This window comes from Porites lutea, chromosome 9 (genome assembly GCF_958299795.1).
Source record: "Porites lutea chromosome 9, jaPorLute2.1, whole genome shotgun sequence".
NCBI lineage: Eukaryota > Metazoa > Cnidaria > Anthozoa > Scleractinia > Poritidae > Porites > Porites lutea.
In genome coordinates this window covers 29,409,153-29,434,565 of record NC_133209.1, presented here as the reverse complement: position 1 = coordinate 29,434,565, position 25,413 = coordinate 29,409,153, and the positions used below count along the sequence as shown (strand labels likewise).

General features: G+C 40.4%; 2 protein-coding genes across 2 annotated transcripts; both read right to left on the bottom strand.

Moving 5' to 3' along the window:
• Nucleotides 1-673: 673 nt before the first annotated feature.
• On the bottom strand, nt 674-18,607 carry LOC140949159 (NEDD4-binding protein 2-like). Its single transcript, XM_073398391.1, has 20 exons — nt 18,304-18,607; nt 15,359-16,453; nt 14,524-14,662; nt 13,796-13,858; nt 13,202-13,257; nt 12,143-12,231; nt 11,686-11,762; nt 9,212-11,391; nt 9,011-9,096; nt 8,881-8,911; nt 8,232-8,351; nt 8,095-8,153; nt 7,554-7,666; nt 6,920-7,037; nt 5,953-5,989; nt 4,692-4,867; nt 4,242-4,309; nt 3,764-3,858; nt 2,133-2,244; nt 674-1,020 (listed from the first exon to the last, which is right to left on the bottom strand). Exons 1-20 carry the CDS (start codon nt 18,491-18,493, stop codon nt 978-980), a joined length of 4,947 nt encoding a protein of 1,648 aa, XP_073254492.1. The 5' UTR covers nt 18,494-18,607; the 3' UTR covers nt 674-977.
• A 466-nt stretch (nt 18,608-19,073) lies between these two features.
• Nucleotides 19,074-25,031, bottom strand: LOC140949158 (voltage-gated inwardly rectifying potassium channel KCNH6-like). The gene is made up of 6 exons (XM_073398390.1): nt 24,611-25,031; nt 23,580-23,970; nt 22,481-22,680; nt 21,105-21,357; nt 19,611-19,813; nt 19,074-19,313 (listed from the first exon to the last, which is right to left on the bottom strand). Exons 1-6 carry the CDS (start codon nt 25,028-25,030, stop codon nt 19,074-19,076), a joined length of 1,707 nt encoding a protein of 568 aa, XP_073254491.1. The 5' UTR covers nt 25,031.
• Nucleotides 25,032-25,413: the final 382 nt, after the last annotated feature.

The window sequence follows — 25,413 nt, the reverse complement described above, 5'->3', positions numbered from 1 at the left end:
CTCCTGGTGGTATACAGAATACGCACTTTTTAATTAGTTTTAAACTGACTATAGGCGTTACATTTCGTTACGAAACACATAACTGTACAAATGTACATAATACAATTCTCTCATTGTCTATACACTGTATACATGTATATATGTAAGGTTTCCGTATTCTTCAAATATTGAAATAATTGTGGATAGTCCATGCAAACTGATCGTACTAAAAAGTTAAACTACTCGCCGGCCAGACGGGTAAAACGTTAAAAAGGAAAATTCATATTAATTTTAAGAATAATTGTTGCACACAGATTGCACTCCGGCAAGCCGGGTGAACCAAATCAGAAAAATTCTATATCAAAAAATGATTCATGAAATAACTTATTTTGGGGTTTGTCCAGCCAAAAAGTAAAAAACTTGGGTTAATTCTAAATTAAAAGATTTAATTTAAGAACAACTTTTACAGCCGGAAAGCCGGATAATTTAAATTCTACTGATCACGAGTTTTAAGAAGAACTTACGGTGACCCGAGAAAACACTCTTGGTAACAGACGAGAAGGTCTCTGGTCACCTCGCCATTATATCATCTCGCCACCAGGAATAGAACTTAGCTTAGCACTTTTTTGAACCTCCACGGAAATTTCTTAACTGTTATTTTATTTTCATATTTCAAAGAACTGACTAGTGGTTGTGCACGTTCCTGCCAGTTTCTTAATCTCTCAAAAGTCAAAGTTCACATTCATAGAACCTATGCAGGTATTATTACTATATGCATTATCAAGAGCAAACGACGTTCGACGCAAGATTCGTCAATTAGGATCGACAGATTTGTATTTTGGTCGATTTTTAATTCAAATAAGCTTGACGAAAAAGTAAAAATCTTAGGTAAGTAATCGTAGGTATTAAAACTGTGTCAATTATTTCAGAGTTATTCGGTGGTGGCAAGTCGACTTCTTGGTGGCGAGATGACCATAAACCGACGAGAAATTGCCAAGTTAAAGAATAACTTTTACCAGACCAGGGTGTGGCTCAGTATAACTATGGAAAGCAAGGATAAAAGAAGAAGGCATTAGTAAAAAGCTATTAAAAAGGAAGTTAATTTGTTTACGGGTGATATATTTCTTTAAAACGTTTGTTTGGTTTCTTGTAAATCAATGTCAAAGCATATCTCGTATTTCTAAAGCCCGTTTCAGAAGCGGAGCTTTTCGTGAACCGGACGTAATTTGAATTAAGGCCGAACGCCCATAAATTTAGAACTGATACATGTTGGCTAAACATAACAAAGTTACCAAACATGGTAAAATCACTTACGCATTAGGTTCGGCACATGAAAAGTTCCGCGTCTGTATCAAAGCTGTTCCGAAGTCAAAAGATCCGGCTCAGTCAGGTGGCAACAAGGACTGATCCACCCCAAATCAAAACACTAAGGGATTTAGGCCATTGAAGCTCAAGGAAAAATTCGACCCAAGAAATAATAAGCTTAAGGAATAATGCGACCTATGACAAAAAAAAAAATTCAACATCTGAAATGGGCACAATGCGCTTTCCTGTGCATGTTGACGCAACGGATTTCACTGAGAGAATCAACAACATACTGTACAGGTTACATGTTTGATCAAGAGTGAAGTGAAACTAATTATCTCGCAAGTAAACGAAAAACAGGTAGAACTGAAAACGTTTTTTAAGCCGCAACGAACTTTCGGATAGTTATCTTTCATATGAAGTTAGGACAGCGTTTAGTACGTCAAGTTCCAAGCATGGCGTGACGAACTTCTCCAAAAAAAAATTCTAATGAGATAAATTGAATTAACAGATTTATTGCAAACCTTAATATAATTTAAGATGTTTTACTTTTGAGCATTTGTTATATCCAATACTTCCACTTAGAATTGTTTCTATTGTTATCTTGCTATTTCTACCTCTTCTATAGTTTGGTACTCTGTCTGTAGTCTTTGACGCTTTTGCAGACCATCCTTGTGGCATTTCTCTTTACTTTCTGTTGTGTTTGTATGTCATTGTATTCTTGTAAGTTGTAATCAGGTTGTAATAAATACGCCTCATGCAGATTACAGAGCGCGCGAACGAAGTATCCACCAGGGCTCATAATGATAAATACGACAACAGCCGGTCTATAAAACATGTTTACTTACTTGTATTTATTTTTCTTAAGGTATTCCAAGATGGCAGGCTTTATCCGAGCTTTTCCACCACGACTGTTATTTCCTCGTCCAGTTATCACAGAAATTGCCTTACAGCCTTTTTCTGAAACAACAAAAAAAACTATCTTTTTTCCCACACCTTTAAATTCCAAGGCGGAACTTTTGGGAAACACGACTTGACCTCGATAGTGATCTGATAAGCAAAGCGATTATTTCCAATCAAAGGTTTGTGAATGAAAAACTTGTGTCTGGCAAGCCTCCAAGTCCTTATATACAGTTATACGCCCCTTATACCTTCACCCACGCTTAACACGCTTAACGAGTGTCTTTGGGTCCGCATGTTTCAAAACAGCTGCTCCACAAAATGTCACTGAACACACGTAACACAAACGAGTATCGAACTAGGACTGTACAATAAGTGTCAAAAAATCAACCAAAGCGGTCCCTTCGGGTATTTTCTGTTTAAGGTCATCCTAACCATTTCATACTTGAAACGTCATCATTCCGTGGGATGCCTGTGGCACTCCCACGGTAAAAATCCGGTTCGGTTGTACCCAACTTTGCAAAGCCAGCCAATACGATTGCCTAAAATCTTTATCGATTAGCTCTTCTTCCAAGCCGACCAATCAGATTGTACAAAATCTGTATCGATTTTTAATCGATTTGCTTCCTCTGAAGAACGTTGAAATCAGAACGTTCCTTGCCAAATGTGTCACGCTAGAGTTTTCCCACTCGTGCTTTAGGATCGCTTGTTAACCAGCGAAATCCTTCGGGATACTGACAAGTCACGAAAGGCGACCTAAACCAAATTATTTCTTTCCTTCATGATTCTTTTTTGTTTAGGTCTAGCAAGCGGATGTTTTGTTCTGTTTTGTTCCATTAACCTAAAACTACAATGTCTATTTCTCTTTGAAAAAGTTACCTGTGGCAACTTACTACCAAGATATGATGTATCTTTATACATATAGTTCCTGTTCAGGTTAATCAGAGAGCATTATGCGCATGTTCTCCATTACTTGTTTCCGTTAACATTCCAATTTAAGTTACACGGGTAAACCTTGTTTTGATGCAAAATATCTTCTTTTTCTTATCCAAATCGTGCTATGAAAATAACTACATAGCGATAGATCAAAACAAGATCAACTCCATCCTTGCGACCACTGACAACTATATATTTAGCTTGCGTAGCAGGTGTCGAAAGGGGTAGGAGATAGCGAGGAAGCAAAAAGAGGATGTCGATTGGGGAGAAATAGTAGCCTGCCACGCAGGCTACTATAAATTCAGTCATAAGCACATTAAACCAACCCATACAGGTAACCTACTCATCGATGCTCATAACATGACACATCTTTCCGGTTTCCCTAATTTTTCCAAATTCAGATAGAACGCCATTATTCTTCCATAGACCAACGCATCCCACGGAAACGACTTTAGGCGTCTTGTTATCCAACGATTCCTTGCGGTCTCTGTTTTTAACAAATCGAGGTTTTTATGGTATACCGACAGCATAATTCAGCTGTTAAGTACTTTCCTATTTATACGCGCGAGCTACTAGGATGCTCCCTCGCGATTTCGCTTAGCTGCGGGGGCAAAAATCAGCGTTTGGTTTTTAATTTCAGTACCTTTCCTTTCACTCAACATGTTTTCCAGAGCTTCTACGGCTTCTGTAACGTGTAGGCCATGCAAATCAATGGTGTTCTCGTCCGAATACTTGTTCCTAAAAAGATTTGTATCATTTCAAAATGAGGAAAGCGTTATGGAAATTGTAAGCGATGTGAAGTTCGTTAAAACTTGTGACCAGGAAAGTGCAAATGCAATCATAGAGTAACGAAGGGAAAACCAGTAACACAAAGAGCACGCATGGGAAAACGTCACGCACTTGTATAGTAAGCGCCGGAGAACTTCAAGTACAGAACATAGAAAACGTGGCAAAATGTTATGTTAGGCAACGGAAAAAGACACGAATGGCGATATGTGAAAATGCTTAAACTGATTCGAAATCATGAGCTGAATCCTTCCAATGCAGCTCTGCAAACTACCAGAATTATATTGGCGGTTAACAGCCAATAAGAATGAAAAAGAACTCTTGGTTACTCTTACGTTTGTTCCAAGATAAGTGCCGCAGCTCTTGCATTGGCTTCTTTCATTTTCTCTGTGTGCATGTGGCCCTGAAATACAAAGGTGGATTAAAAATAAAAATATAGTCATTAGCTACATTCAGTAAGTGTAAACCGCAAACTCAACTGAGCGAGCAATAACAGAAAACACAAGGCCCCCACCCAAGCCTACGAGTAGCCGCAACCTCCCAACCGACAAAAGAAAAACGGAGACTCGCCTCCTTCGCATAAAATAAAAGTATTTGTGTAAATTGCATAAATTAGGAGTGACGTCACATAACACGATTCGTGCCAGCCTTTCGTAAACGCTCCCTCTCTCCTTTTCTTCCTTTGACGGGAGGGGGGAAGGGTGCGGTTACACGTAGGCTACCCCTACCCCCAAGATTCCTTGGTTGCATAGATTTTTTACCACTTTCCAAATATGCACATGTACCTGTTGAGCATACACCTGGGCCAGTTGTCCTTGTTTCTTGGAGAAAGCCAGAGCGGCTTTCTTGAAACACTCGTCTCTTTGCTTGTAGTGCTGAAAAGCTTCCGCGCGGTAATCCCGATAACTTGGCGCCTCAAGGGTCTGGAACGGGCCTGACTCCGTTTCTGACCGCGAGGAATCTGAAATCAAACATAGCAAGTAAAGGTTTCAAACCAGCACTCATAAACATCAAAATCAGGACTGAAACAAAGATACAGCTTCCTCGAGACAACCCTATTAACTTTTTCTACATCGATATACTACAGAGCACAAAAGTTTTCTCTTGTTTATGAATAGTCTAAGATGACCCGTCACTTCCGAGATCTGGGCAGTGCTTCTGATTGGTGGTGCCTCGTGAGAAATTTGCTTCAACCAATCAGAAGCATTACCTAGATCTGGGTAGTAACACGTTCTCAGAAGGGAATTTCTGCGCTCGTTTCTCAGACGTCATTTCGCGGAGAAACCAGTGGCTGCGTCGCGAAATGTCGGCTGTTTTCTCAGGCTAGTTTACGGACTAACGTTGTTAGGAGAAAACTGATGTTCGTAAGTCTTGGGGCTTAAAGTTTTAAGGAGTGAAATTGTTTAAACCTGAAAAAGACGATTTCTGGGTGGCGTTTATTTTCACTCAAGAGATAAAAAATACCTTTAACATTTTACCTAATTATGTAAGTGAAGGAGGACTCGTACACGTTGTAAGTGATGAAGTCCATTCAGGTAAGAGCTACTACACCCTGAAATTTATAACGTTGAGCACAATTAAATCTAAGTTTTCTTCTTTAGTCAGTGTCACTGTTGGTCTTATTGTGATTCAAACGGACCCTCGTCTATTGTTCTTTTTTACCCCCAGTTCCACCAATTCTGGATAATCGAGCTCGACTGCACCTAATAACTTTTAGTAACATCCAGCTGGTGGTCTGTTATCAATGCTGCGTTCTGATTGGTTGAGCTACTACTAGGCTATATGTTATAGCCCACTAGTAACGAAAAGCGCGAGCTTTTTGGCGGCAAAAAAGGATTAAAGTCTAGCTTTAACTAGCTAAAAGATTTTTTATTCTCGATATTTTTGACCAACTAGTTGGATTTTACTAAAACAATTATTCCCTCTCGCCCGCATGGCCTCTGAGTGAATAGCCCATTCGGCCTTCGGCCTCATGGGCTATTAACTCAGAGCCCATTCAGGCTCGAGGAATAGTTGTTAAATATGATGTTAATTTACACAGCCTACCGTCTGAATATAACCAGCTCCAGTCTTCTTCAGGCTCCTACCAAATTAAAACACACGAATAAAACTGGTGTAAACGGGAAAAATTGGCATAATCACTGGAGGTTTTAGAATCTGGAGACTGTGTGGATTAGAGTTTAGGAGCCTAGACATTATATAAACGACGTTTGTATGGTGTGGGGCACAAACTTGCCCTCCCCCCCCTCCTTCGCAGACCTTACCGAACCTCAGCGAACCTACATTCTATGGGAATGAGGTTGGAATTGGACTCAGGCTTCCCCCCAAAAAATTAGATTGATACAAATCGTCTATTATGAAGACATTTCTTTTTAAATTACGCAATTCCTACTGGAATTGTCTAGTAATTTTCAATTTTCTGATTCAACGTGAAATTTGGAAGCTAAATCGTGAGACCATGAGTTGACTGCTCAGACCGTGAGAGTTGAAAGGTCTGCCCCCCCCCCCCCCCCTCCACCCACCACACAAACGTCTGTAAAGTTTCGCACCTTTACGGAGCTATATCTTCGTTCGCTTAAGACGTATCACTTTCAAACTTGGCAATTTTATTAACTTTCAGGCGTTCTTTCCGGTGGTATCGACAGTGTCAGTGGAGGATCCAGGGCAGGGCCCGGGGGGGGGGGGGGGGGGGCGGTACCCCCCTCCTTATTTTCAGACCAAACTGAGGCCCGAATGGCCGAAAAAAAATTAAGACCACCCCCCTCCCCCCCCCCGCCACCACCACCTCTTATATCAGGGTCTGGATGACCGGACCTGTCCCCCGCCCCTTATCTTAAGATCTGGATCCGCAACTAAGTCTTCCCCTAACTGGTCCATGTCAAAAGTTGAAAAACCCTGGCGTTGAAGGGTGTATTGGGTTTGTCCTTTGTGTAGTTCGAAGTTTCACCCTGGCTTGGCTGATTTTTATTTTCAATATATTTCTCTGAAGACAAGTCACGACGCATTTTTATACCTTTCTTTTCGCCTTCTCTTTATTTCTTAAACCAGGAGCGACTACCGTGTTAGGAATTCCCTCACCGGACAAATTACAAGACGCCTTTACAACTTCTACGGAGGGGCCTAATTCAAATCTATAAAGATAAAAGAACACATCTACTGTTGTTGTTGTTGTTGTAGTAGTTGTTGTTGCCGTTCTGGCTATTGAAAGTTGTCGAGTGGTATTATCAACGCGGGAAACACTTAACCCCCGAAACACGGCGCGGGAAACGTTTGTACTTAGCGCGGGAAAAGATGGCAACCATACAGGCGAGGCGCAGGAAAATGGGCGCAAGAAGTTTAGTTCTGTTTGTTTGTTTGTTTGTTTGTTTACCGCCATTTTCTTTGTTGCTGTGAAAACAAGCCACAACACGAGGAAAATGGAGTCATTATTTCATTCTATTCCAGGCAGGCTCCCTGGATCAAAATGTTTGGAATATATTCTGCTTATTTCAGAATTTTAAGATGGTAGGTCAACCGAACGAAAATTCCTGATTATTCCATGCATTCCTATTTCCAAAATACAGTCATTCGAGCGCACCCGAATTTACCAACCAAGGGCTCTGCAATCACAAAGGTCATTAATTAACCATTTATAACTACAAACTTACTGATTAGCTTGGAATACTTCCTCTAAGGCCGTCGGATCGACACCAGGAAACATTTCAAAAAGTTTCCGCCTCTTCAGGTTGATGGCAATGTCTTGTCCATTCACATCTGCGACCTTACAATAGCAATAAATAAAGAAAAATATATCCGCAACAGTTCTTTTTTCTTTTTCTAGCAGAGAAAAAGGTATAAAAGATATTGTTTCGACTTTCATTCGCTTTAATAGAACGTTTTGGAGCCATATTTGAAAATACAAACTCTCAAAGTAAGCAGTACGGAAACGGTTTCTTGTCTTCTCATCGGCACCGTTTCCTTTTAACGCTGGTCTTGAAGTACCTGGATATCTTCGAGTCGATTCAGGCTTCTGGGAAACTGCCCACCTACCCTTCCCTGAGCCAACATTTTGCCCTTAGGGAGAAGTAAGAGTTAATGTTGGCTTTGGTGAGGAGTAGGTGGGTAGTTTCCCAGAAACCTAAATTTTTCTTCTTCTCAAAAGAAACGCCTAATAGAAAATGACTTTTAAGCAATGCTACGTGTACTTACGTTTGCAGTTCTGCTCAGCTCTAGAGCAAGTTGTTCGTCCATGATCTCCCTCAAGTTACCTGACAGAACAACATAGAGGACAATGGGCATTATAAATACAGTCGATTGAATTTAAGCATAATTGCTGCAATTATTACCTGATTGAAGCTCAGTCCGTAACTGCTGGGGTGGCCGGTGACTGTCCGAAGAAGACTGGATTTCGTTTAAAAAACGTGAACTGGAATCTGCCGGTTTCTTATTTGCTCGCGGTGACTTAACTATGGAAAAAGTGTAGACAATAAAACAGAAATTACGGAAAATGGAGCTATTCGTATATGTAGATAAAAGACGTTTAAAACCTTTTTACTCCCATAGTGAATAAAGGAGTTTATAAAGTGGTCAAACTTTTGAGTTGGTGAACAGAATCCTAACGTGCGACCATTAAAAAGAAACCTATTTGGCAATACTTTCACAAAGTACTATTTGTATTTCTGCATTTTAAAAAAGAAATGTCAATTTTTTGTCAAATCGTGACTAGCCACTTCTTCGACTATCTAAACGGGCACCTCCCTAAAAAGGACACTACTGAGTTGGTCCCTGCCGTACTTAAGTTATTTTCTCTGTTACTATTCTCTTTAGAACAAAAACCTCTCCAAGAAGAGCCGGTCTCAATGAGGTGACTTTTTAAACTAGGAAGGAGTTTAGACTTCCTACGAAACCTCTAGAAAGTTACGAAGCCTCAAGAAAGTTAAAAATATCACCAAAACCATTGAAAATCTTGTATAGCATGAAAGACCAATGCATTACCTTTTTTATCAACTGGAATCCCCTTTCTTTTCTGAAACAAAATACGAAAAATGGGAACCTAAATTATTCTTGTTTCCGCTTTTAACTCTAGTAAGTAAGCAGTTTAGTTTAAGTATCACATGAAATGAACCTGGATGCTCTTCTCCCATCTTTTGTACAACTGTTTCGCTAATGTATTGTCCACGTCTATGATAAGATCTTCAAGGCTCAGATCCTCTGTGAAGCAGGAAAAAGATATCGTTTAAGTTCCTTGCACAGCGGATCTTATCGGGCCATGCAATCCCCACACTAAAAAAAGTGTGAATACAAGAGAACTTAAAAGTGCGCAAACCTTGAAAGTTGACTCCAGTGAAGGGTCCGAACAGCTCTACCAGGTGCAGTGCTATCGCGGGTTCAAGTGTCAGCTGAAAAGTGCTCCGACTAGAAGACTGGGTCTTAGCGAGAGGACTTGACTCCATGGACCTGGGTTGATTTGTCTGATCCACTTGTGCCGATATTTCTCTCGGAATATCGCTCACTTCTCGCACAGCAGAACTTTGGGATCTCACTTCATGAGTGTGATCACCTGCCACATGCGATTCATCAATCGGCTTAACTGATTTTAAACTTCCGTTCAACGATTTCAATGGAAGATTCTGAGAAGCTAAGATTTGAGAATCCTGAGACTGCTGTGTGCTAAGGTCTGTCTCACCTACAGGGAAGGAAACTAAATCACTTTCATCCGCCAGCAATTCATTGACTACCTTCATTACGTCTCCGCTTGTATCCGTCAACAACGCGCTTATAACGTCACTTTCAATATCCGGGAAACAGGTCTTTAAAAACTCCACACCAGTGGAGAAATCATTCGCCGAGTACCCGGGGGAAGCGTCTTCTGCCTCATGGCGCAGATTATGTACGTCGCTTAACATATCTTTTGTCGGTTGATACCTGTTTTCTTGGGTGACATTGTCACTACATACACGTTCTGGTCTATAAACAGTTGGTTCCTTAAGTTGTTTCACGTCAGTTTCTTCACTATAGTTTTCTGCATCTTCTACGGACTGTTTCTGACTGGTGCTGGAGGCTGATAGCTTTTTTTGCTTTGATTTTGAAGCAGAAGCCAAAATAGTCGACAAAGGTGGGGGAAAGGCAACTGATTTTTTCTCAGTAGGTTCGCGATGTTTGAACCCGATATTTGCCCCTTCCATGGCGTCTTTATCGACGTAACACATCCGAGCCAAACTTGTGCTTTTATCAGAAGGTGGCAGGTTACAAGTGGCTTGTTCTTCACTAGACCCCTTTACTTCAAAATCTTCCCCAAGACGTTTATCTGTCACTCTGTTTGATTTGCCTGAGTTCAAGGAAGAAGCATTGGACAAGAATGCGCTGTAGAGCTCCGGAGAACTGTCCGATGGAAATGCAAAGTCAACGAATGGCATCGATGACTTAGAATTTTCAGATGCCAGAGCAACTTCTTCACTGTCGTCTTCGTTGTCCCCCTTAAAAAAGGGTGGCAAAAAGATAGGTCTATCAGTAGCTGACAATGAATCTTTGGAGAGCTCCAAGCTTGCGCTGCCTTTTTCTGGATCGCTCACTGCGTTAGCAATGCTATTTAACTGAAGCTTGTCATCGCTGCCGCGACAACTGAGATCCTCCGGTGCTCTTATGGTTACGAGATCATGATCACTTGGCGATATCCTCTCTCGGACCCTTGGAGGTCTCTGGGGCAGCAGACTATCGAAAGCCTGCATTTCTTCCCCACCAACATCATCTGAATTCTCACGAGTACAGATGTCAGATTTCATAACGTTGTCGGTATCGCTACGCTGTTCAACATTTGGCGATCTCCTTTCACGGACCCTTGGAACTCTCTGAGGCCGAGGACTATTGATAGCCTCAGTTTCTTCCCCAGTAACATCATCTGAATTTTCACGAACACGGATGTCAGATTTCGCAGTGTTGTCGGTATCGTTACGCTGTTCGACATTTGGCGATCTCCTCTCTCGGGTCCTTGGGACTCTCTGTGGCTTTGGACTAATGCCCGCATCAGGGACGTCTTTACTATCCCCATATGGCGGATTCTTAGATGCACTGATGTCCTCCTCATCCTCTGAAGAATTTTCACCGTTGTTCAAATTTTCAACACTTTTTTTGCTACTCTCTCTTACACCTAGAAAGTCAATTTCGTTCCCTTCCAAGGCGTTGTTTTTTTCGTTTTCACGGTCGACACTCTTCGAGGAGTGAACCACTTTGGTCAGAGCAGTGTTCTCTGCCGACGTGGTGTAGTCAAAGGTATTTCTGTCACTCTTTCCCAGGCCCAGAGAGCTTTCCTTCTGCAATGTCGGTGGAGCCCTGGGACTAAGGTTTTGCTTCTTAGCACCAGTCTCTTTTAGAGTTTTATAATTGTTCTCAGTTCTATGAGGATCAGGTTTTCCCTCGCAGTTCATTATTTTTTCTACAGTAAGACCTTGTTCAAACCGTTCCTTCATTCTCGTTATGGTTTCTATGGTAACTCCATGTCGATTACGTCTACGAGTGAAAATAGAAGAAGTCACAAAACGTAAGAGAATCCATTTCAAACGACAAAGCCATTATTCCATGCTACAAATCCCCGCAACTAGGAACGCGGCATTGAAAATTTCACAGGGTAGCAAACTGTAAGTACCAGCAAAGAAGAACCTACGAAAGATTAACCTGTAATAAGGTACCAAACGGTCATCGCCCACACAAAAAAAGGCGAAATCAAAGCGTGTTTCTCTAGTCTTGTCTGCTCGTTGTGTTACAGTTGTTCGTTTGTTTTTCTCACGATTTTTCCATACATACCTAGCAAGTTCTTTTACATTCCATTTCCATGAGGTATCCGGTTCAAAAAATTTAACGAAGTATCCATGCTTTAAAGCCTAAAGGGCAAGCATCACACAAATACATGTGTAAATATTATAAATAGTATACTAGTATACTCAGAGCTTACGGTTGATCAAAGCGGAATGCTAAAGGTGGCACTATAAATTTTTGTGCGATGTTACGGGTGAATGTTCATTTGCTACGGCTGCTTAAAAACGTAATGACAGCCCTGTATACTAACACAGATGTTCCTGTATACAGTATAAACAATAAATAAACAAATAAACGAATAAATAAAAATAATGAGCCGGCCGCCGACTGGCTGCAACCTTCCCTCCTTCGGTTCCACTTCAATAAGTTGAAAACTTACTACCAATAAAGAAAATGTAACATCCAGTGATAATATTGGGTGTTGTCAACTCAGTTATCATCTTACCATAGACACATAAGGCTTCATCTCCCACGCCTGTGTGTTGGTGTTGTCTATTATCACCGGTGATGTCAGTTTTTCTATAGCACTTTTTGCTACAAGAAAGAAATACAGACCGGTTAGTCTGCAGTTCTCAGGGACACACAAAAAAATAGATTCGTGGTTCACATGACAGCTACTAAACGGTATTTTCCTCTGGTATTTTTGTGTTTTACATGAGGGTTCTAACCCACGGGTGTAGATGAAATCCTTAAGTGTGACCATTCAAATAAAAGCTACTGAGTAGAACTTTCCTGTGTTACTGTCTATTATGCTGTACAAGGTGGTTCTAACTGACTTTTGAGTCTGTGGATGAAATCCTACAGTGTGACCATTCAAATGAAAGCTACTGAGTAGTACTTTACATTTACATTTACATTTACATATAAACAGGCATATTCGCAAGCTCCTATGGTACTTTCCTGTGGGACCGTTAATTATGCTGCACAAGGTATAGTTCTAAGTTTTGACACTGTAGATGAAATCGTGACCATTCAAATAATAGCTACTAAGCAGTACTTTCCTGAGGTACTGTTTATTATACTGTACAAGGTGAGGTTCTAACTTTTGAGTCTGTGAATGATATCCTATAGTGTGATCATTGAAATGAGAGCTACTGAGCAGTACTTCCCTGTGGTACTGTTTATTATGCTGCACAAGGTAGTTCTATCTTTTGAGTCAGTGGAAGAAATCGTAAGGTAAGATTTTATTCAAATAAGAGATACTGAGAGGTACGTGTTCTTGCCCACTACAGTCAACTCCTTTATTGCGGACACCGTAAGGACTTCGAGTTAGTGTCCTCACTAGTGAGAGTCCGTAATAGCGGGAAATTATTTCAGTCAAACATCGGTAATTTATTTTTGCCCGGGATTTAGCCGCTGTCCGTATTATCGAGGTGTGCGTTATAGCGGGGTGTCCGCATGGCGAGAGTTGACTGTATGCTGTTTTGAATTTTTGAATGGATATGATGTTGATGATCATAAAATTTGTAGTATTCAGTATCGATATGCATTATTTTGCACAAACCTCGTTTCTGATTCCATTCATGAGCTTCACTCAGTAACATTGCATCAAATTCATACCTAAAATGTCATCGATGAAGAATCAAAGAAATTAATGAACCAGTACACACCATGCATTTTGAGAAAGGTTATTGCATGCTAATGTATCAGCAACAAGGAACCAGCCATAAGCTGGCACGTTTTGCCTGATTGTATTGCAATATTGCAATATTGCAATATTGCAATATCGCAAAATACAAACTTATATGTTACAGGTCAAAATTGAATTCAGGTTACAATTAACCTAGGCTCAATTCTTTTGCCTCCAAAGTGTTTTGAAATATATCTGGTGACAATCCAGTTTTATAACGAAACATTATTAGTTTACCTATTTCTGCTAGATACATATTAGTAGTAGTTATGGAAAGGTTCATTATTATTGGTGCTATTATGAGCATTATAACAAGATTCAGGGATGATTCTTACAGCTCATTATTACAGCAGTTTTTAACAAGGCGTTTCAAATAAGGATAGGTCGATCTCCAAACACTTATGCAATACAGTGCCAGCAGAGATGGACACGAGAGAAATAGAATGCATGCAAAAAAATCAAACATACCTTTGATTCCTGTAAAAGAAGTCATCTGTTGAGAGCACAACACCATGGGCACCTTTCAGTTTTCTACGATGAAATCATTACAAGAATGCAGAATTGTAACATGTCAACATCATGGCTAAATGTACATAAATTGTACAGTGGTAGATACAAACCCTGTGATAAGGTGGAGGCCTACTGTCTCACCTGGCAAAAACAATGTACAGTGGAACCCCGCCTTATGGCCACCTTGGTAATACGGTCACCTCGTTATTACAGCCACTTTTTTTGGCCACCTGGCAAAAACGACCATACAGTTTCTCATAAAGAAACCCTTGTTAGTACAGTCACCTTGTTATTACGGCCAAATTTTTTTTGGCCCATTGGTGACCGTATCAATGGGGTTCCACTGTATGTTGGAGCCTAATGGTACTGCGAGGGCTTATTTCTTGCCTTCAGTTATAAATCCCTCCACCTTAATGCCACTACCATAGGGACTCAAAAGATGGCTGTTGTAGAAAGCTAGTCATTGCACAGAGGTTAAAAGAGGAGAGGATGTATCCTTTGGGACCAAACAAAGTTGGCATTTTGGGGTGTGGGGGGAGGGGCTAGGGTTGGAGGGTAGGGGGGGTGGCAGTTGAAAAGAGATCACTATTTCTAGAGGTTCAGCTGCACCAAAAGGAAAGGGCCAAAAATATATAACTGAAAAAGTGCTTCTAAACATTTTTCTGGTGACAGAGGTAAACACTCACAGTGCAAGTGTAGACTTTCCACTTCCTGGTAATCCTCGGATCAAAATAAGCAGCCTCTGATGAATGACTGGCGAAAATGGCATTTGCACACTTGTAGACGCTTGTTTTGGAGACCTGGTCGCAGCTGAAAGTTGGCCTCCTTTAATGAAATACTATCTTATTACACCAAGCAAATGGTGGAAACGACACACTAACCAAACTAGTAAATTAATTCAAATAAAGGTAACTAAATTCCAACCCACTTAATGAGGGGCCAACAGGCCATGTTGCTGCCATATAAGACTATATAGATGTTTAAATATGGTGTCCCTGATAATCATTTCAATAAAACAACAACTCCCCAAGGGGAGTTATTGTTGATTTTGGTAAGTATTTTAGTCATATTCCTTGGATTAAGTATCATCATCCGGGCCTGTTTGGTCGCACAGTTTTAAACTTATAAGGTCTAAAAGAAATTTTACCAAATCTTAACCAATGTGCAAAACAACAAACCAATATGTCTAGTACCATCATAAAGAATGAAAGGGCAGGGTTTTTCCAGCATACAACTACATGTACTAGATCAAGTAAATTTCAAGAAAAATCCAAGATCCATAACTTGAACTAACAAAAAAATTAATGTTTTCAATATGTAAATTAATTATCCTGACTAAAAAGTTACATGTGAATGATAATCGTGTCTAGTCTTTAGCCACATACTACAAGATTTAGTGTACTATATTATTTATCTAAAAGTAAAAAATGCTAGAAGTTTTCCAGGGGTACATAAAAGTTTGAGGAGTAATACAAACCCTAGCTACCAAGAAAAGGTAGAAAACGACATAAATCCACAAACCTCTTCCCAGGAAGAAAGGAGGCTGGTAAGCAGGACAATTCCCTTGAGGGTACTGTAGGAGAACTTGTCCCCTAACTAAAGCTCTCTGAGGTCCCTGTTGCCATTGTGATGATGTCACTGGCATTAAACCAAACCTTGGTTGTGAAGTATTGCCTTGAATCACCTGGCCAAAACCCAGAGGTGTCACAAATGGTTGAACCTGCCTTTGTATGGCAGGAGGGTGAAACATAGATTCCTTTGTTACTGGTAAACTGTTGAAAGTGCCATGATTTGGCAACTGCTGTGTGCTGTTTGATACTGGTCGAAAATGAGGTTTATTTGCACCATAACTTGGTAGAGTCTTGGGAGAATTAAATGAATTATTGGACAACCCAACACTCTGAGTTTTTGCAGATGGCATACTTTGCACATTTTGTGGATGGCATATATTTGAAGTCCTCTCTTTGCATGGCTTTTGCCTTTTATCCTGAAACATATCTGTATGGGTCAAAAAGTCACCACTGTACATTTTCTTTGTGCTTGGTTCCCAATCTAATCTCTGCTGTTCAGCATTATCAGGAGACGTACTTTTGCACTTGTCTGTGGTAGCCCTCTGTGACATATTTTGCTTGAGAAAGGGCTCCAAGGTTCCTGTAGGTTTGCTCTCTTCACCAGCATTATTTATCCCTAAAGATTCACTACTACAAATAACCTGTTGAATGAGTGGAGGCCTTGTGTTTGTGCTGTGTGCTGAAGGTTTTTCATGAGGTGTTGAGTCGAAATTCAAGGACACTTTTTCTTGACTTTTTAATGCTTTATACTGCTGTGAAATGCTGTCAGGGAAATCTGGCAAGCCTGATGAAAGAGTAGTAGAGCTTGCGGTACCAGGAAAACTTTCTGGGTGTGTTTGTGCTTGATTTCTCTCACAGGGAACTGGACTTAATGGTAACGTAGAAGACGGCACAGTTTTTTGGGCATGTGTTTCACCATGGGTTCCAAAGGTTTTAGAAAATGGCCTGAGTTCATGATCTGTTTTCTTCTCGGAAGCACATTTCTCTTCTTTTAGGTCTTGCTCTGTGCCACCCAAAACAAACAGCTTTTCTATGGCATCATTTGCTAGGAAAGGAAGAAAGTTCTGACAAATGTTGCTTGTTTATGCAGTTGAATTGAGTGTACTTGTTGTAGTTAATTTTTTTTCTAGTTAATTTTCATTTTTCCTTTGTTTCTAGTAACCTCATTAGCTTACATTACCACACCCAAAAACAAAAGAGAAACGAAAATTACCTGAGAGGAAAAATTAACTACAACACATACGTGTTAAACCCTAAAACCCTATTGTCAAAATATGATCCCTTACTTGTTGCCTCTGTAGTCTTTATACATGTTCATTTGCCTAGAGAGATAGTGGGGAAAAGCTGTGAAAAAGCACTCATGAGGGTTGGAAAGGGGAGGGGGGTGCATGCACGGTTCACTGGAATTAAAATTGAAATTTCATGGTTAACGGGAATTTAAACAGACCTTTCATGAATCACGCAAAATTCAGCGTTTGATTTTATTTGTCACCCATTTAGTATTGCACAACTGAGGTGTCAACCATTTTGAATTATGCATACAAATGCCTAAAATACTTAATTACAAAAATTATAATTCACAACTGCATGCTGTACTCTACACAAGCAGAACTGGCCTACACTTCATTATTTGCAAGCCTTTAGTGTAGTGCATGCATGTGCAAGAACAATATATTTATTGCATAGACCTTGTTGCCATCTAGTCCTATTTCTAAGCAGCACAATTTTATATCAATGCTGAACCCAAGGCCTCGTTTTTCAGCTCCCTGCCTGAGGCCTCCATGTTCTACCACGTGCCTCACAAATGCCGGCAAAGAGCAGTGCTTTCCCGATAAAGGAATACGTACATGCTCTTTGCTGCCAACAAACACATTCATTGTATTTGAAGATGTTGTTGGATCCACATGATAGAAAACACCTTCCAAAACTTGAAAAACACTTCCCTCACTGTTCGTGCTTAAATTTTCGCTCGCACGTCATGAATTAGTTATGTGTGCAAGTCTGATGATCATGTGACGTCTAGACATGTTTAGGATGTGCGGGGCATTTCGTTCATCTTTGTTGACAGACTTGACCTTGATTTATCAAGTTCCTTGAAAGTTTACGTTGAACATTTGACGAAAAATTGGCTAATTATAGACCATGCTCATGAATCTCAAGAAATAAATTAGTTATTTCACGAATCACGAGATAAATTTTGTCCACGGATCACGATAAATAAATTCTTTCGTTCACGATTCACGGCAATTAAAAATAGGCGTTCACGGTTCACGGAGAACCTCCTTTCCGACCCTCAGTGAAAAAAACTGATATAGCAAGGAGAAATTTGATTCTAATAATAATAATAATAATAACTGTTTATTCACAAATCCAAATCGGAAAGTGAAAAGGAGATAAAAGAGGTTATCCCTTTCTAGTTTATCTCCTGATTCCAAGGTGTGATCACACTTAGGGCCTAAAGGTTTTATAGTGAAAAGTAATCACTATGTCAATTCACTCTCTAATCACTTCTCCTTGTAACAATATGGCCCTCTCTTTTGTCTATTTACTTCCCGGACGAGCTGTGACTGTTTACATTGTGTAAATTCAGCTAAACGGTTGTTTCGATATAAAGTCGTTTCGATATAAGTCTGTTCAGTCAAGGTGTAAGTTAATAGTTAGCGTATTTGGATTATAGAAAATTCACGCCAGGTTATTCATGTTCGTACGCTATCTATACTTTAAGTGATCGAAATTCTTGTGCATTTTCACTGCTTGCAACTTGTATTAAAGTTCGTACCGAAACGAGTTAACCTTACTTTCGATACATATCCGATAAGTTTGGTCTTGAAGCACCAGGAGAAAAAGCATTAAAAATTGACAATGTACTCTTTACATCAACAATGATTTGCCTACCATTGTAGTTGCTTTCTGACAGTACCAGCTGAACTACTTCGGGATCGACTGAACCAGCAAACATACTCTGTAATTCACGCAGAGTGGTGTCACGCGACGGCAACTCAGCGCTTTGGTTGCGAGCCACATTTTGTGCTGAATCTGCGTCAACGCTGTTTACATTTCCGCCTTGATTTTTCCTTCTGGGCATAACGAAGCATTTGAATCACTGCATGTATGCCAGGAACTGCCTGTAGCGTGAGAATATCTTGCAACAGCTGAAAACTTGCATTGATTCTTTGTCACCGCAGTCGGCCATTTTGAATCGGGCATCAACATCCGGTCACGTGAGCTTTATATCCCAAGACTCCATGCAGGCGTTCTCGGGGCGAAAAGGTAAGGAGAAGGGAGGGTAATCTCATGCCCTTTTTTAACTTGCGTGATGACAAGGGATGTCGGGGGGGGGAGAGGCGGGGAATTTGACGTACACGGCGATCCCCTTTGGTTTTCTGGGGCTCCTTTGGTCGGACTTACCCGAGAAGGCATGGAGAAAACCTTTGACACATCTCAGGTTACCGGGTATAAAAATTGGCAACGGGCCGACACAGTGTTTTTAAGGTAGATGTAACAGCATTTCGATGAAATCGTTTCATGCTAAGTTTATTTTTGAGTTATATAGCTAGCGTCAAAATCTAGGGTATAACTACAGAAAGAGAAAACGGAGTGCCCCGACCAGGAGCCATGATGGCTCTTGCCTGGACTCAAATTATTTGAATAAACTCCCGGTCTCGCTAATCTTCGGCTTTGAGTGTTTTTCTCAAGAATGGTATTACAAGAGAAATCTCGCTCTCCAAATTTGAAAGCCTCTTGTCTATTAGCTTCATCCTGTCTTCCAAAACTTTCAGGTCCACTGAACTGAGTGCTAAATCGAGAGACGAGGCTTGAGTTTTCTCCGCCGAGTTAGCGAGTTTCGTCCGCGGTTCTAGTCCGGCTCTCGGAGAAGTTTCAGTTACTTCAAGATCATCATCCTCCTTGTGAAAGAAACAAAATATGAAACAAATTATGCAATGAGTATAATATTTGATTAATGTTCAATCTTGCATTCAGGGTATTGAAAACTTGATTTTAAGGTTCGGGGTTTGTCAAAAGGTCTTCGTCAAGGTTCGGGTGATTCTCGGCATATTGTGCCGCGAAACTCCACCATGACGTCATTCTGTGCTCCCATTGGTTCTTTTTTTGGCAGCTCTCATTGTTCTCTAAGACCCGAGACAGCTTCCATTATTCTCAAGCCCATATATGATATAGAGACCCCCTTAAGTACTACCCACCTTGACATAATCCCCTATTTGGTATGAAAAAACTCTCCTATTCATGAAGTCTTCTCTAAACATCGGGAATTTTTCAAATATTGTTAAAAGATCGGACCACTCAATGTAGTGAATGTGGGTATTAGTCTGTACGGTTAGGCTGGCTGTAGCTCTGGGTTTGCTGTACGGCGACTTGAACTCACAATAAATAATATCCCCTCTTCCTATTGAGAAGAAAAACAGTGAAAAACTCGTAAATAAACAAATTTTTTCTATAGTAAAATCGGAAGGCCATCAAGTAGGACAAAAAGGTGACAGGTGGAGAGTAGTAGAAATCGCTAGCCGGGGTGGGGGGTACTCTGGATCTCAAGTTTCAAGTGATCGAATGGGGGCAAAAATCAAAACCCAAAAAAAGCCTCTAGGGCTTCCAACAATACCCAAAAAAAATTCGTGGATCAAAAATTAACCCAATAAACTCCCACGCCAAATTTCCGAGCCTTAAAAATTCCAGAAAGCATTAAATGATATAACACTTTGTACTTTATTTGGCTGTACTTTATTCACAGAACTATGCTGCCGGAATGCGCGGGAACTACCACGAATCTTCAGATTGTCTTGAATACCCCCAAAAAATCCCTACTTAAATCAAGCCACCCAAAAAATACTTGCCAGATTTTGAATTCCTACCCGAAAAAAAAACCTGAAAAAATCTCTCGGTCATCCTGGAGTACACCCCTCCCCCCACCCCCTGGGTAGAATTCTCCCTCTTTGTTCTTGTTGTTGTTGCAATAAACTGATCAGACCGCACTAGGGATCCATCCCTTAGATTAACTGCGTTAGTAAAAACAGAGGTATCTCGCAGCTGTAACAAAGCCTTACCGGATTGTTTGGGAAAATAATGAACGAACAAAGTTAGCTAAAGTTATCAAATGAATGGAACCGATCCCTAAAACAAAGGATCTAGAGCTGTGACATCATGATAGGGGTCCATTGAAATTAGAGGTTTTGAAAAGAGATACAAGGTAACTGTACGAATAGGCCAGCTGGGATACTATCAGTGTGCCCCATGGTCGTTTTGGAATTTATTGCAATAGCCTGTTGCAGGCGTTCAGATCGTGGGAAAGAGAAGAGATATGAGGGGGTGGGATAGCAGCGACAATTTAATCTGTTGATCGTATCTTCTCTTTGGTGTATTCAGTCATTGCCGAGTCTAACTGAACAATCCAAAATGAAGGCTATTGAGCAGTGGTCTCCAAACATATTTGTAGATCTGTCACACGGCTTAGAGCCACGTTTTGATCCGAGTAAACCTGCCCGACCGCTGTTTTTATTTCTGTTTGTTTGTTTGTTTTGTTTTTTTGTTGTTGTTGTTGTTTTTTTGTTTTTTGCAAACAACACTCGGCAGTATTTTCACATTTCTCTTCAACACTTTTTAGACTTAATTGGTGTACTGAGAACATAAAAGTTAAGAGCTCCACCCCAATAAGTTATCCCACTAGAGCAACATTGTCCTACCGAGAGCAATGAGAGTCTCACCATCCACGACCACGTGAACAATTCCCTTGACAATAAAGAACACCTTATCCACTTCATCTCCTTGTTTTATGACGTATTGACGGGGCAGAAAATGCTGAACCTGTAGCTTGGTGGCTAGTAACCGCTTACAGCTAGGAACGACGGCTCGGAAGACTGGGTTTTCCCTGAATAGTTCGTCATGTATATGAAGACAGATGTCGGTTTGGAGAGTGCTTGGGAACATATTCAGTACCTGTATATCGTATTAAAAGTTTGTAATCGCAAATTAATTCAACTATAAGAGGTAATGCTTTTCACTTCATCTAGCTGAGAATGGACACAAACTTAGATCTGTAAAAAATAGCACAATTTGTGGGGATCTGTTTTCCTCCATCACTATTTTCTCTTAGCTTGTTACTGGATTTTTTTCGGCCAGGAGTAACGAGGGGGAAATGGACAGAAACTGAAATAATTTTGGGCTAACGTGTTCTAGTATTGGCATATTAGTCTCACGAGGAATGAGTTAACCGAACTAGTCAGTAGCGACACGCGATACCAAAACCGAAATTGAAACCCCAACCGTATGACAGCATGCTACACGGTTAAAGTAACGAAAGGGACGCATTTTGGTCCATAAGAGTTCACGGAAGGAAAATATCCTCCTCAACAAAGGCAGCAATGAAGCAACTTATCGCAGCAGTCGAAAATCTCATGCACATCTCCATTTTCGTAACTTTTTTTTAGGCTCGCGCGCGCTCCTCCCTTAAGACCGGGCCCGAGAAGGCGGTGGAAATAGAGCAAAACGTTTCTTTATTACGGACTGTAAGGTATGTTGCTCCTAAAATGACGTCGTCATAACCCTAACAATCCCAACATCTATAACGTATATGAAAACCTCTGAAATACAGACGTTCCGGTACATTTCCTAAGTGTTCAAAATAAGATGAACTAATTGGAAAATGTATTCTATCTTTTAAGCCTGCTACTTGTTTTGCAACATTGCCACAAAACGAGTTAAATCGCGATGTTAGGCATTTTACCACCCACGAATCTAACCTGTATTGCAACATATCAGGTTGTTGTAACTGCGAAAAGTTTTCACAGAAAGTAAGAAAAAAGTTTAACTGGCCCAAGGCAAACTTCTTTTGCATCGAGTGACGCAACTCCCGTGTACGGGCGTGACGTCCGCGTAATTCAGTATGCAGTAGTCATGCACCTTGTAACAATCTGATTTGTTGCAAGACAGGTTTAAAAAGTGGGTGGTAAAACGTACAACAAAGCTTTCCAGCTAGCTGCAAAACAAGTTGCATACTTTTGTTGTCCGTTTTACCAGAGCTTAAGCTATGCCGAAACAATACGTTAGAAAAGCAACTTACTGCTTGCAGATCGCCCGCTTTTAGGAAGTGGGATTCATGGAGGATGTGATTCTCCAAGTTCTCCTTAAGTGCCCGCGGTATTTTGTAGAAATTAACAAACTCCCGGATAAGAAGCAGTTCTTCTTTTTGTCTGGAGCTTTGTAAATATAACCTTTGGATAATCACCGTCAAGTTTCCAAATATAGAAGCGTACATTAAAGCTAATAAAAAGCAAAAAAAGATCAAAAATTAATTTCAGTCAGCCAAAGAATCTCAGAGTGCAACTAGTTTGCTCAAATTGAACTTTTCATTTTATGGTGAGGTGTAATAAGGGAGATTTAGAGTTGGCACTTCTAGGGTTAACTGCAAACGTGAATTTGTACCGCGTGAGATCAAGTTTTCCCTTTACTTGTCGTTTACTATTCATTGCTTCTACGCAGAAATTAGCATTGAGTTTCACGTTATTTTTTATCCATACGAATTGTTTTGAGTTTTTTTAATCTGCTCATTTCCTACGCTGAGAATTTTATAAGTTGAAGCTCACGTTTGCCGTAATCTCTCTTATCTCTCTTATAAGTAAAAGAAAGAGACAACAACCTTCGAAAAATCAAACACTGAACCCACCAAAGACATTTCAATAAACTGATAAAAAGAAAGCATTTTGCAAACATTCCAGACAGCTTTTGCTTTTTATACCGTAAAATGCCGGTTACAAGCCTACCCCCATCCCCACTTATAAGCTCCCTCCCCACCCACCTATAAGCCCCCCCCCCCCCCCCCCCAATTACAGGCCTATGTACCCTTAAACAAAAAAAAATACATCCGGTTATAAGGGCCCCCGGCATATAAGCCTCCCTTGTTCCCTTGTATTGAAATGAATTCGATTTTTACGACGTTTTGATGCTTAAAAAAGCGAGTTAGTTCAAAAACTATTTTGATCAGCACTACTATCTGGCTCGTTTTAAAACGCTTTTTTCAGTCCAATTATAAGCCCCACCGGATATAAACCCCCTGTTTATAAGATATCCTAAGACCCAAACACGAAGTTTTATAAGGATCCTATAAGCCCAGGGCTTGTAAGCGAAAGTTTGCGGTATGTACAAAACATTTACTGACTCACCTCCTATGATCATTACAATAATAGCAAACACTTTCTCACTGTCAGTACTCGGTGCAATATTTCCAAATCCAACACTTGTCAAACTGCTCAGAGTGAAATACAAAGAAGTTATATATCTTGTGTTCAGGCTGGGCCCACTTGTGGGATTTGATTGGTTAATCGGTTTGCTTATTTCTCCAGCCAGATATGAAAGCCACCCACTATCATCACGCGCTTCTACAATACCAATCGCGTGCCACACACAAGCCAGCCAATGAGCAGTAAGGGTGAAGAGACACGTGAGCAGTACGATAACCGCCAGTCCATATTCAGAATAGCGGTCAATTTTCCGAGACACTCGCACCAGGCGAAGGAGACGCGCGGTCTTCAGTAACCCCATCAAAGTGGTGGCCTGAAGATCAATAAAAGACAAAAAAAATAGCAAAGACTTATTTTCTATCTGGTAAGCCTCACCTACATGAAAAAAATGGCATCCTTCAGGCCTACAACCAATAACTATCTTCCTGTTGTACTGAAGTTTATTCTGATTTCAAAATTTGGCTTTGTCAGCACTTCTTCACGAAACGTGTCATCACTCAAACACAATTTTTTTTGGTGCTGAAACGAAAAACAAATTTCCAGACCAACCAATTGAAGAGGTCGACCTTCAGACTGGACACCCAGTGGAAATTTTCTATTTAGATAAACCTGTTTTATACTTAGCTTTAGAAATTATACCTTAATCAGAAGCTACCCTTCAGCTAAAAGTAGAACCAGTTTATTTTAAGTCCTTTGAAACTGCGTGTTGCTGTTTCAGTGAACTGAATTCTCGTGTTTGTGTGGAGGACATCGTTTCTCCAAATGAGGAGTGTCAAGAAAGACAAACTCGTAGATAGGTGTTCCTATATGTCTGGTCGTTACACTTGGCTATATAATTCCGAATTGGTCCTCTCTCGTCTTAAGTTTAACGAGCCGCAGGAAACTGTCAAGTCGCGAGGAGATAATGTATAATAAGTACTCTAAAACTGAATAAAACTGGCCTCATTACTCACCCCTTCATGTTGTGGATCGACCAGAAACTCAAACGGAATGGCTGCCACAAAATCAACCCAAAACCAAGACTTGAGATAAAGCATTGCTATCTTTTTAGAGTCGCTAATTACTTCCTCTGTTCTCTTGTCGACAACAGCGCTCCGAAAATTTATTGGTATGTCAATTATAAAGAGCAAGTCTATTATAAGATTTCCAATTGCGATAGGAGAGAAGTTCACCAAATCTCCAAATCTACTTGTGTGCATTTTCGTTCGTCGTGGGGTCACGAACGCCACATCGTAAGGGATCACAATGGCCGTGTAGATGACAAAAGCAAGTATTAACCAGTCCCACGCGGCCTTAACCACAGAGTCGTGGTGTATCAAACAGTACTTGCCTTTGTAGAGCGAGTTGAAAGAAGTCTGCGACCCTCCTGACATATTCTATACTGAAAAAGAAAACATTTTGACATAAAAATTATGAAAAATACTAAAGGCAGATTGAGGATTAAGTGGTTATTAAGAATCATTCTTCTTGTGTTACCGCTAGCCATCAATAATTAAAAAAAAACCGTCAAATTTATGGTTGGCCAACTATCCTATGAATTGCCGTTACAATGCACCATATTCTTAACTAAGTAACCCGTAAGTAACTTATTCCGGCAGAATGGGCTGACCAAGAAGAAGTCCTTTAGAAGATGAAAATAACTGATATTTTTCATCCAATAATGAAAATGCCACCTTTACGGACTGCGAAGTAAAATTTCCCGGCAGACTTTTAATTAGCGCCACTAAAATGCTACCAATTACAGAAGAAAGTGTGT

Excerpts from the sequence above, each read along its gene's own strand:
- LOC140949158 (XM_073398390.1), bottom strand. The coding sequence starts at position 25,030 with ATGTCAGGAGGGTCGCAGACTTCTTTCAACTCGCTCTACAAAGGCAAG. Across the intron at positions 23,971-24,610 it reads TCGATCCACAACATGAAGGG|GCCACCACTTTGATGGGGTT; the intron begins GTGAGTAATGAG and ends ATTGATCTTCAG. Across the intron at positions 21,358-22,480 it reads AAGCGGGCGATCTGCAAGCA|GTACTGAATATGTTCCCAAG; the intron begins GTAAGTTGCTTT and ends TACGATATACAG.
- LOC140949159 (XM_073398391.1), bottom strand. The coding sequence starts at position 18,493 with ATGCCCAGAAGGAAAAATCAAGGCGGAAATGTAAACAGCGTTGACGCA. Across the intron at positions 12,232-13,201 it reads TGAATGGAATCAGAAACGAG|CAAAAAGTGCTATAGAAAAA; the intron begins GTTTGTGCAAAA and ends TCTTTCTTGTAG. Across the intron at positions 5,990-6,919 it reads AAGAGAAGGCGAAAAGAAAG|GAGCCTGAAGAAGACTGGAG; the intron begins GTATAAAAATGC and ends TTAATTTGGTAG.